General features: G+C 57.3%; 1 protein-coding gene across 2 annotated transcripts in view; it reads right to left on the bottom strand.

The window, feature by feature from the left end:
• Positions 1–3,537: 3,537 nt before the first annotated feature.
• The window catches only part of ASB2 (ankyrin repeat and SOCS box containing 2), a 43,230-nt gene continuing 34,184 nt past the window's right edge, over positions 3,538–12,583 (bottom strand). For both annotated transcript variants that reach the window (XM_059056879.2, XM_067027838.1), the window contains 3 exons: positions 8,336–8,900; positions 7,231–7,384; positions 3,538–4,245 (listed from right to left, as the gene is read on the bottom strand). In XM_059056879.2, the coding sequence (XP_058912862.1) occupies positions 4,109–4,245; positions 7,231–7,384; positions 8,336–8,900 (856 nt within the window). In that variant the 3' untranslated portion in view covers positions 3,538–4,108. The remainder of the gene's footprint in view (positions 4,246–7,230; positions 7,385–8,335; positions 8,901–12,583) is intronic.

Genomic DNA, 12,583 nt, shown 5'->3' with positions numbered 1-12,583 from the left:
CACAGTTTTCACGACCGGGACAGGTGCAGGGGACCAGCCTGCTTGGGGACCATGGCTCGCAAATCAACAGCATACTGTTGAACAAGTTAATGCCCGCTTTGTGCCTCAGTTTCCTCCTCTGTAAAGCAGGGACTAGGTCAAAGATAGCAAACAGACGCACCCACCACTTCTGAGTCCAGGGCAAGTATCATCACCTGGTCACAGACTCTCTCTGTTGGGGCCTGGATATGGCCTCAGAATCCTCCCTAACACAAGGCCCCAGGATTAGTGATTGCTAAGGGCCCTTGCTACCCTGCCTGTTTTTACTCCAGGATTCCCTTGGAGAGGGGCATCCACATGGAGGGTCAGCTTCACTGGGAAGCTGGGGGGGGGGGTTCTGGTGGTTTATGCCTGATGGTCTCAGAGGACTTCAGAGCCATGAGGCCACGTGATGCAGGCAGGGTAGTCCTGAGCTATCATCTGGCTCACGGGGCAGGGAGTCCTCAGCCAGAGCCCTTGCCTCAGGCTGCTCTGGTTTTAAAGAACAGAGAGGGGGGCTTCCCTGGTGGCGCAGTGGTTGGGAGTCCGCCTGCCGATGCAGGAGACGCGGGTTCGTGCCCCGGTCCGGGAGGATCCCACGTGCCGCGGAGCGGCTGGGCTCGTGAGCCGTGGCCGCTGCGCCTGCGCGTCCGGAGCCTGTGCTCCGCAATGGGAGAGGCCACAACAGTGAGAGGCCCGAATACCGCAAAAAAAAAAAAAAAAAAGAACAGAGGGGGCCTGGAGGAGGCATGTCCCCTTCTCTCCCCACCTGCACATCATTACAAAGGCCCTGCAGGACCCACTGTGATGAGGCTCAGCCCCTCCACACTGTACAGCAGGGTGTCAAAAGCTCCAATCTGGGCCCTGCCACCAGCTAGCTGTGTAACCTTGGGCAAGTTACTTACCCTCTCTGTGCCAGAACGTCCTCATCCAAAAAGTGTGATTGAAAATAGACCTGCCACGTGGGTAGCTGTGGGGATGCTGTGAATGCCGGGCACTCTAGTACTTCACAGAGGATGAAAAGCTGCACCAACCCAAAACCACCTCTCCTAGTTATCTGACGGGGTCTGTAGGTCCTTCCACACCGACATCTCAGTGTTGTTTATAGAGTGGGCAACCCATGGGAACGGGTGCCCAGGTCATCCAGCCACCTGCACTCCTTCAGAGAAGGAGCCCAGCTCTGGGAGGCATGTTTTCTTGGGGTGCTGCTCGAGTACAACGGGCCTGGGTCCCCACAGCTCCTCTGGGGCTCAACCTTTCCCAGGGGATACGTGGCAGTGCCTTAATTCAAATTCTGGGAGCCTTGCCTGGAAGCAGAAACCTCTACTAAGGTGCCACTCAACAGAAGCACCCGACACCATGATTTTCCACATCGAAGCGAGTTGGGGAAAAACACAACTTGGAAAACTTCAGTATTAAAAACAAACAAACAAAACAAACAAAAAACAGACGCAGTAGCAGCAGCAGCTGCTTCCCTAACCAAGAAGTGAATGGTGGGCTTCCCTGGTGGCGCAGTGGTTGAGAGTCCGCCTGCCGATGCAGGGAACACGGGTTCGTGCCCCGGTCCGGGAAGATCCCACGTGCCACGGAGCGGCTGGGCCCGTGAGCCATGGCCGCTGAGCCTGCGCGTCCGGAGCCTGTGCTCCACAATGGGAGAGGCCGCAGCAGTGAGAGGCCCGCATACCGCAAAAAAAAAAAAAAAAAAAAAAAAAAAAATGGAACCACCGGCACAGTGTGAGCACTGACCACTCAGAACTGACCCCCCAGGTGGAAGCAGGGCATTTACGCTTTAGCTGCTGAGTGATTCGGCGGTGGGGGGCTGGGCAAGGCCCTGGAGGGGAGGGGCCCTGACCAGTGGCTGTGACTGACTGGTATGGATGTACATCAATATTCTAAGAACCCAAGGCGACTCCTGTGCCTCGCAAGTCGGGCCCCGCATCCTACAAATAAACGGTGCTGAGGCTGAATCCAGGGGCTGAGCTCTCCCTTCCCACCTCTCCCACCACCTCCTCAAGACTCACCTCCTCCAGGGGAGACCTCCCTCAGACCAGCTTCCCCATCCTGCCCGATGCCTGTGGCCTCTGCCTGTTAGGACCCTCTAGGATGTAAGGTGACCTGAGAAGTGCTGTAGTTTTAAGAGTTGTGCCTGATACCCAGCCCCACCCCAAATGCCCCCAATCAACACCTTTCTGCTCTGTCCCATCATTGACTGCCACCCCCTCTGGCTCCCAGGTCAGCAAAGGCATTCTTCAGTCAGGGCTTTCCCCTGGCTATGCACCGAGCCCCTTGGCCCCTTCCCCTGGGACCCTGGGGTTGAACATTCCCAGTCTGGGAGGATGCAGGTTTCCTTCGATATTTCCTCAGGATCGCTGAAGCAAGACAGCATGGGACTCTAGCCAAGCACTGCTGGGCTGGAACCCCGGGGATTTGCTGTGTGTACCCGGGCAAGTCGCTTCCCCTCTCTGGGCCTCCTGGTACAGGAGGGAGTGGGCAAGATGTGGCCTAGTCCCCTCTGATCCCTGGCTGGAAGGTGTCATTTGGCAGACTCGTCCTCTTCAGGAAGACACTGGGACTTACTGGTTCCATGGCAAGCCAGCGTGTCAGAGCCAGCAAGGCCACCAGGGGCCACAAGGATGGCAGCCTGAGGCCCCAGAGGAGTGAGCCAACAGCACAGCCAGGCCTGGAGCCAGTGCTCCCCCAACCTGCCCAGCTGCTTGTTGGGCAAAAGCCAGAAACTACATCTGACCTTGCTTAAGCTTCTCCTGGGGCGGGGCCGGAGCAGAATCTGAGGAAGGTCACTTGCTCTGGTGTCACCTGAGTGGCTTTAACCAGTCAGGGAAGGCAGCGCCTATGAGTCACTGGGACTTCCATGGAAACAAGGTGATCTCGGCAAGAAAGCACTATAGCCGTGCCAGACCTCGGCTCTCTCACCTGCACCACCCCAGATGGGCTTGCAGCTCCTGCCGGACTCCTCCCGCACCCACGTGAGGACGGAAGGATGCAACGGGGGGCACAAGGCTTCCTGTCTCTCAAGTGTGGTGCCTTTGCAAGGGCTGACGATGTCCATCCCTCCGGCCTTTGCTCACAGGAGCCGGCATTTGAATGGTTTTCCCCAGTAGCTCAGCTTTTGTAGCAAAACGGGTAAGACGTGAAGACAGTGCCAGGCAACACGTGTATAGGACAAGCCCAGGTGTCAGGAGACTTGTAGGATCTGAGACCCTGTTTGTGATGAAGCTCTAGTTTCCATGACAACTGAACCGGGAGAGAAAGACCAACCTTGGCTGCTCCAACCACAGGGCAGGAAGCTGCCCCCTCTCCTGGGGCTGTCAGGTCTCTTCTGGTGAATGAAGGACACATTCTCTTGGGCCTTTCAGAAGCCCAAACCAAAGTGACACTATCAGGGGTCCATGTGCCCTGTCCCAGCGCCTGCTCCTCCCCCACTCCTGCCAGGAGCTGGGCTAAGGACCTGAGGCCCCGGAGGGGGGGGCGGTCTGGCGAAAGGGACTTCACCAGGCAGGGCACCATCTGTGCAACATTTATTGTACTTAAGGAAGCCCTCTGGGACTGAGGTCTCCCCACCCCACTCCCCTGGGCCACACCTTTGGGGAGAGAGCTCAGAGTCAAGTGGAGAGTTTCACAGAGCAAAGCAGGAGGGGCACAGGGCCACTCTACAGCAAGGCTGTCTGGGAAAGACAGACTCACCCCCGAAAGCTCTCCAGCCGCAGCCCAGAGGTGGCGCCAGGGCTTCCCTGCTGGCCCCTGCCTTCCCCAGACCACCCCAAGTTCTGCCCTGGTCCCATCTCCTGGCCTCAGGAATGGAGCCCTTCCGCCATCCCCGATGGCAGAGAAGCTCGGGGATCTCCTCGTCCATTCGAAAACAAACATGGTTCTTCTGCTACTTGACACATTCCGTCCTCTGCTCTGGGCAAAGCGCTGGCCCAGAGACCGGTGAGATCACGGCGCTACCCCAGCTGAGACGGAGGCAGCCCACAGCCTTGTCTGTCACCAGGTCCCCTCGGATTTGGGGACACTGCTGTCCTGACACTCAGTGAAACAGTCTGAGGAGGCACTCCTTCTCCACGTGCTCCGGTTACTGGGTGTCCTCATATTTCAGGTATCTAATCAGCCTGCCTGGGAGCGGCAAGGTGTCCAAGAGTTTTATACGGTATTTCCCAATGGCTTTTCGAACTTGCAGCCGGCAAAGGTGAGCCAGGGGTCTTGGAGGTTCTGGAAAAAGGAGAGAGAGATGCTGATTCGCCGTCTGCAACCGGCAGAGGGTTTGCATCTGTGACCCCTGGCTTGTGGGAAGTACCCAACCCACGTGGCTGGCTAAGAGAGCGGATGCCTGGACTACCCCCGTGCTCCATAACCCCGGCCCCGGCCAGCTGAAAAGACGTCACCCCTCATCCGTCTGCACAGCCCGGGGAAGCAGTAGGACAGATACCAAACCCATTTTAAAGTGAGGGCTTAGCAAGAATCACGCCTGGGACTAGAACTCGCATTTCCTTCGTCCTGTGCCCCTTCCTCTACACATCAGCCCAGACCCCGCCCCTCCCCACAGCCTTAGCAAATACGACCTCTTAAGTGCCCCCATGCGTGGAATTCAGCTCTGGGCTCTGGGGGGTGCAGAGAAGTCAGGGTCAAGGGGCAGGGACTGGGCAGCTTCCAGCAGGTCCCAGAATCCCACCTGGCTGCCTCCTCCAGGAAGCCCCCGGGATACCTCATTCAGTGGAGTTTTCTCAGCTGGGGGGTGGGGGGAGCAGGAGAGAGAGGTAAGAGCCAGGCCTGATCCATCTAGTAATTAATTTCAGCCCTGGGAACAGGGTAGGTGTTTGCTGAATCAGCGAATGCCATTCATTCATTCAACAAACCCATGCTGACTCCTTCACTGTGGCTGGCCCTGTGCTCAGGCCAGAGATGCAGGGGTGCCCACTCAGGAGCTTTGGGGAGAGGCTTCCACACCAGATGGCGCATCTAAGCAGGGTCCTGATGGGTGGGTAGGAATTTGCCAGGGGAGGGAGGGAGGGAGGGAGGGAGGCAGGGCATTCCAGGAAGGGGAAGTAGCAGTGCCAAGCCTAAGAGGCCACCGCCACCCAGGGAAGATCAGGGTGCAGCAGGAATGTGGGGGGAGTGGGGGGAGGCCAGCCAGCTGCAGGGCTGTCTCACTAGCTGCCCCATCACGGCATTGCTGACACTTCGCTGCCCTCTGATCTCAGGACAGAGGCCGCCCGCTGGGCTGCTCAGCCCCGTTCTCGGCTGAGTGAAGTCTGAGCTTGTGGGAAGGCAAAAGGCCACTGGTAGGCAAAGGACACAGGGCCACCAGCCCTGGTATCCTGGCTGGCTTCGGAGTCTCTGATGTCGACGTCACAGCATTAAATGAAAACACACGTGGGAAAGTGTTTAGCAGATGGAGGGTGGGCTTTAAAGTAACCAGAAGAGGTATTGGTTAAGAACTATTTGGTCTTCCTGTTAATAAATGTTTGTAGGACACTAAAGGGTTCAGCATATTTTTTTCCCAGGGACACAGTTTAGTTGTAAATTACCCTTCCCAGGCAGGGCTTGAGGAGGGGACAGTGAGAGGTGGGAGGACATCTAAGCAAGGACCGCTCTGTTCTCTAGTGGCCTCTAGTGGCCCGTCACCATGATGGCAACCAATTATTCATTAATTCAAGGAACGTTTGTTTATTGTGCATCTAGAGTTCCCAGTGAGTGGGCAAGTCCATCCCACCCTCCCCCGTCCTCCGCCCCCTCCTCCTCCCCGCTATCTCCAGCCCAGTGACTTTATTAAGGGCCTCAATTTAAGAGCTCCCAGGCAGGGCTTCCCTGGTGGCGCAGTGGTTGGGAGTCCGCCTGCCGATGCAGGGGACACGGGTTCGTGCCCCGGTCCGGGAAGATCCCACATGCCGCAGAGCGGCTGGGCCCGTGAGCCATGGCCGCTGAGCCTGTGCGTCCGGAGCCTGCGCTCTGTCCGCAATGGGAGAGGCCACAACAGTGAGAGGCCCGCGTACCACAAAAAAAAAAAAAAAAAAAAAAAGAGCTCCCAGGCATTTGTGCAAATGGAAAATCCTACGGCGAGTCTGGGTTCAAAGGGGCACAGCGATCAGGGAGGAGCCCGGCAAGTCAGAGTTGGGGCACTGGGCTGTGGGACAACTGGACAGGAAGCGAGGCAGCGTTTTCACCTGGGGACAGCAGCGGCAATGGTGGGATAATAATAACTTTCTGTGGGTCAGCCTCTGTGCTACGTGATTGACAAGCACTTGGTCAGAGACAGGACTGTGTCCCCTAGAGCCAGAGGAAGCCCTGGGGCAGCTGGGTTGCCTCGGGGCAGGCATCTCCTCAGTATCAGCTGCAGCACCCAGTTCAACTGGCTCTGACGCCTCATCTGCCCATAATTTCTTATAGGAATTCTTGGCCAGGCTGCTCCATCTACACTGCACACAGCTGCTGGACCGTGGCCAAAGCCCACCTCAGTGTGCCAGGCACACACCCGCCCCTGCAAACACCCCAAGCTGGCAGAGCTGGATGGGGCTGGACGTTGAGCCTGCCAAGCTGCTCTGTTCAGACAGGGATGCCGAGGTCCCGAGGGGAGTCCTGCCCAGGGTCACCCAGCAAGCCCCTGGTTCCAGAGCTCCGGGGGCCTGTCCCCTAGACCGGTGCGGCTCCAGGGCTGGCCAATGAACCGGCAGCACTGCCACCCCCTGGGAGCACGTTGAAATGCAGACTTCTAGGCCCCGCCCCAGATCCGCTGAGTCAGACTCTGCATTTTTCAACAAGATGCTCAGGTGCTTTGTGTGCACTTTGCAGTTTGAGACGCCCTAGCCCGTAACTCCCTCCTCCACCGCACCACACTGCTTCCCAGTGGCCCATAATCCTGGGCGACTTACTCTAAAGGTCCTGGTACCCCGCGGGGAGCTGGCGTTTTTGTTTAAAGCATCCTAGAGAGATTTAGTGGCAGGATGTTGGGGTCCATCAAACCTGGGTTTGAAGCCCAGCTCTGCCACTAACTAGTGGTGAGACGCTCGCCAAGTGACAGTCTGAGGGTCAGGCTCCTCACTTACAAAACGAGGGATCATGGAGACACTGGATGTGACATGCAGCACGGAGCCTGGCACGAGAAGGTGCTCATCAAATGTCAGTAACAGTCACAGGCCCCGAGTCCCGGGCCTGAGTCAGGCAGGGTGAGCTGCCAGCCGCAGCAGTGAGAGCCCCTACCTGCTTTCTCCTTGATGACAGCCCAGTCCTCGAAGCTGTCAATGTGCTCCTTCAGCCGGGAGCAGAGCTGCACGTTGCCCACGTAGTCCAGGAGGATGTCGATGATGGGCCCTGCCCAGCGGCTCACCTCCGGGGCAGACAGGATCTCGCAGAACTGAAAGGGAACACACACCAGTGCTGGGACACCCAGGACCAAGGGCACGGCCCCAGCAAGCTCACCCGACAGATGGGAACCTGCGGCCAGTGAGGACAGGGGACATGTCTGAGGACAGACGCTGGGCACCCCCAGGGTAGAATCCAGTTCTCCACATCCACACCCCTCTCTCATCAACACAGGCCTACTGCTGCCAAAAGCGGGAGGTGGGCAACTTGGGCAAGTCACGTCACCTCCCGAAGCCTCAACTTCCTTGTCTAGAAAATGGGTATATGACACCAACTTCAAGGGTTTTTTTTTTAATGAGAATTAAGGTAATATAAACATAAACTTCTCTGCACACAGAGGATAGCCCATAAGTGATGGCCATTAGCCACTGTTAATATCTCCAAGAGGAGGGTGTTTCTAATTTCCTTTTCATTTTACGTTCTGGCTTATTTAAGTCATCACCATGCACAGGTCTCACCGCTGGGGTCACTGACTTTCTGCACCTCACCTGACCTTGTACCAGCCTGCTCTCACCTCCACCCCGATCCTGGTCAATCAGCCTCATACTCCAGGTGTAGGTTTGCTGGGGGCGATGAACCCCTCAGTTTTGCAGAGTTCCTCACCAATCCCCTGCTCCACTGTTCCTTCCCCCAAAACAGCAGACCAAAGAAAGGACTTAATCGCTCACGTGAACCACTAAGTTCTGCTGCCTCTGAAGCATGCTAACACCGGGTTCCGCTGCCTCCGAAGAGCGCTAAATACTAGCTTACACTCCCTCCAAAGTGCACTGACCATGAGTCCACACTGCCTCCAAATCCTGCTAACCACCGTCTCCTGCTGCCTCCCTAGCGTATTCCACCCCGCCTCCCGTGCACACAGCCTCGGGAGCGAGTGAACCACTAGTGCCCCCAGCCTCCGCAGCGCACTGGCCCCGGCCGCACTCTCCCAGACGCGCCTTCCTACCTGGACCACGCCTGGCGCCTTGTTCGAGGCGGGCGCGTCGTTGAACCTGTTCGAGGGCGACGGGGCGGGCGGGTGCGGGCCGCTGCCGTACAGGCACGAGAAGCAGGGCTCGCCGTTGCAGCCGAGGTCCATGAGGAACTTGAGCAGCGACAGGCACTTCATGGCGAACATGATGGTGGCGGGGAAGGCGGTGGGGTGCGTGGCGATGTAGGCGTCGATGTTGGCGCCGTGGTCCAGCAGCAGCTGCATGGTGCGCAGGCAGCCGTGGCGGATGGCCACCAGCAGGGGGTTGATGACGTCGCGGTTGGGGTCGGCGCCGGCGAGCAGCAGCAGCTCCGTGGCGTACACGTTGTTGTTGACCACCGCGAAGTACAGCGCCGAGCTGCGCCGGTCCTCGTAGAGGCGCGCGCGCTCGGGCGCCAGGGGCGCGTTCACGTCGAAGCGCGCGCTCAGCAGAGCCTCGAGCACCTCGTCGTTGTTGCGCTCGGCGGCCAGGTGCAGCGGGCTGATGCCGCTACGGCGCACGCGCGTGCGGCTGGTCACCGGCAGCAACATCTGCACGATCCTGCGGGCGGGGCGGGCACGCGCGGGTCACGGGGCGGCCCGCACGTCTGGGCCGGACCCGCCCCCGTGGGGAGCGGAGGGGCCAGGCTCGGCCACTCGCAACCACTGAGTGAGGAGGCACGGGCCCACCAGCAGGGGGCGCCACGGAGACAGCCGTTCTCACAATTACCACTTGGGGGAGACTGGGTCTGCTTTACAGATAAGGAAACTTGAGGCTCAGAGAGCTTCCACCACCTTCTCAAAATCACAGAGCCAGTAATGAGCGGTGCTGGGCTTCAAACCCACAACCCTTAGCCTCCAAAGTCTGAGTGGCCTGTGGTTTCAAGAATCTCTTGCCGACTTATTTCAGGCTAACGAGTGTTGCCCATTCCGAGCTCAGTTATCCGAAGGAATTGATTAGAAGGCCCCCAAACCTAACGACTGTCCGAGCTACTTTCTCCAGGAGGCAGTAGAGCCACATCGTGAAGCGGGGAGCTAGACCCTGCCCTGCCTAGGAAGGCTGGGGGTGTGGGTAGGCGTGGGCGGGCAGGGACAGCCATCTCCAAGGGCTCACTGTGTGTCAGGAGACATCCAAAGGCTTTACAAACACTATTCGGTTTAATCTTTACAACACCCCATAAAGTAGGTCTCGTCCCCTTTTTTCCAGATGAGAAAACTCAATGCTCAGAGCGGTTAGGGGGCTTGCCCAGGCCATACATCGGGAGACACAAAGCAGGATTTGGACCCTCCTCTGACTCCAGGGCTGAGCTGTCCTGCATCTCTGTCTTGCTGCCCTGATGCCTTGGTGGAGCCACCAGGTCCTGAGGGACAGGAGGGGACAAATCTGTCTGGCCCTAGCCACTCCTGCCCCAGACCCCAGTTAGCCCTCAGTGACCATGAGGTGGCCTCCCCGGTCCTGTGAGTCTCAAAGCCTCTTCCCCTGCAGGCTGACTCTAGCCTCTCCCAGGCTCTCTGCCCCGCCTCTGGCTTGGAGAGGGTTGATCAGCCGTGGCTGAGGCTGGAGAGTGCTGCCAGCCCTGACTCCCCTCTCTTCTGCTGAGAGTAAGAGTGCTTAACCTATGCTAATCTGTTATATCCTCCCAACAGCCCTACGAGATGTGTACTAGCATGAACCTCATTTACGGATGAGGAAAGAGAAGCCCAGGGATACACAGCCAGTAGGTGGTGGAGCCAGGATTGGAACCCAGCTAGTCTGATGCCCCCTAGAGTGAGGACGACACTCTTAACCACTCCTCTGCTTCTTGTGTGGCAGTCAGGAGACAGCTGCTATGTCACAGGGTTTTACATTCTTCACAACACATTACTTGCCTGCCCCATTTTACCTTCACTGCAGGCTGTGGAGGTAGCCAGAGTGGGTCTGTGGCCTTCTTTGTAACAGACGGGGCTCAGAGGGAGGAAGTGACTGATCAGGGACCCGAAAGCAGTTCTGGGGCTTGACCCCAGGAATCCTGACCCCTTGTACTACTGTCTTCCCCTAGACCCCTGCCACCTGCCAAGCTCTTGCCACTGACGTGATTACAGACCCTAATCCACACAATCCCGGCTGACAGGTGACCTCGTGCGGGCTCCAAGGAAGTGGCCATGGCAGGGCAAGCAGGTGCCACCGGGCCCATTCCCACACCTCTTTGCCTCCTGGCACTTGGGCTCCTGGGGCTTCTGGCTTCTTAGAAATGTGATGCCAGGGACCTCCCGTTAGGATCTCAGTGGGAAGTATTATTATGGTTAGTGATGCTGTGTTTGCTTAAAATCTGCCTCTCAAACCTCAAAAGGAAATTCACACACCCAGGGGGGCTAATTGCCTCCTAATTTCTATTTGTGCAGGCTCAGGAGGCCTGACCTCGCTCTGTTGAGGTGCTGGTCAAAGGAGGGGCTGGGGCCTCACCCTGGACCACAGCCATCGCCAACAAATGCTCCCTAACAGCCGTAACAGGCCCAAGCAGGGGAAAAACAGCGAAAGGGGCTGCCTGGGGCCACTGGCCAGATGGGCTGGTATCTCTGGCAGGTCACAGCTGGTCTCCGCTGGTCCCCTGCTGAACCAAGGGAAAATGGCAGAAATGTGGGAACGTGACTGGACGTTGCCTAGAGTCCCAGAAAATAACACAGGGAAATCATCTAATTGTTGTACGCTTCTGGAGGACTTGGCCAAGCCGAGAGTAAATGTAATGCTGGGCGGGGTCTGGAGATCAGTGTGTCCAGCCTCCCATTTTACAGAGGGTGAAACTGAGACCCAGGTGTGGGGTGGCAGGTGGAGGTTGGACTGGAGGTGGACGGCCAAGCCAGGGCAGAATGCAGGTGTCAGAATGCCCAAGGCCAGGCCTTTCCATGCTGCCCCAGTCTCCCTAGGCCTGGGGAGTGTTGGGCGCCCCACCGCATGTCATCACTTCTCTCCCACAACCCAGCTGGTGGGAGGAGGGCAGGAGGATGAGGGGGGGACCCCACACGACAGGCTGGGACATTCCCACTTCTCCTGTGGGCGGGTCCTGGGACCACACGTGCTCAAAATGCACCTTAAGAAGAGAACAAATGTACCCATTGCCTGGCAGAAACTATGGTGTCTGGGAGGCCCAGTTTCCTGTCCCTCTCTTCTCCTTTCCCCAGCACCCACCAGCTGCACCCACCAGCTCAGCCTCCTGGGTCACCGGGTCACGGTGGTGTGACCTCTGCCAGCATTCAGTATAAATTTGACCATGGACATGACTTTCACAAGGGAACCAGTCGCCCACAAATGGCTCTACTCCCAATACTGTGTCAACCTGGCAGTGTGTGTGTGTGTGTGCGTGTGCATGTGTGTGTGTGCGTGTGTGCGTGTGCATGTGTGCGTGTGTGTGTGTGTGTGTGTTGAGGGAAGATTACCTCTTTTCTGAGCCCTTATGGAGCCAGCAAAGGCTCCACCAGTGGAGAATCTCCCTGAGGGTGTTCCCAAGGGCACAGTGGGACTCCTGCCCACGAGGGATCCCTCTGGGGGAAAGTCTGCAGCTTTTCCCCTGGGAGCTGGAGCAGGGGAGCAGGTCCTCCACGAAGGAGGAAGAACAGGCCCATTGCCACCCTGTGCCACCTGCTGGATGAACAAGCAAGCCTAGGGGCCTCTGGGTCCTCAGAGAGAGAATGGAACTTGCTGAGGATGCAAACTGCGTGCTCTCAATCCCTGAGGGCATCCTGAAAATGCAGATTCCTGGGCCCTGTCATTCAGGGCCCAATTCAGCAGGTCTGGGGAGGGGCCCCGGAATCTGAGGTGTATGATCTATGCATCACGCCTTGAGAAACTTTGCTGCAAACCTTCATTTTCCTCCAGAAGACACAAGCAGTAAGCCAGTTTCCTGGAGTGGATGGGGTTAGATAAAGGGGCCTGTCCTCTTATTTTCTGGGAAGCCTTGAGCTCTGAGCCTCAGTTTCCCTTTTAATTAACGGGCATGCTAACTGGCTTATGAATGTGCTGAAAAATGCATTTTAATTTAATGTATTAAACGTACTCTATTCTGCCTTTCCCAGAAAGAGTTTTAAGTGGCTTGCAAAGGTAATATAAATTAGAAGTAAAAGAGAAAGAATATTGAAAAATTAGGGAAGGCCCAAAATACAAGTCAGTAATGCATGTCAGCCACAAACTACATATTGGTTCTCCCCGGGGATGCCTGGTAAACTCACCTGAGGGCGTTTAGAAATCCTGCAGCCCTAGCCCCAGCCCAG

This window comes from Kogia breviceps, chromosome 3, assembly GCF_026419965.1.
Source record: "Kogia breviceps isolate mKogBre1 chromosome 3, mKogBre1 haplotype 1, whole genome shotgun sequence".
In the NCBI taxonomy this organism is placed as follows: domain Eukaryota; kingdom Metazoa; phylum Chordata; class Mammalia; order Artiodactyla; family Physeteridae; genus Kogia; species Kogia breviceps.
The sequence above is the reverse complement of the archived record's forward strand: the minus strand, read 5'-3'. Positions and strand labels throughout refer to the sequence as shown.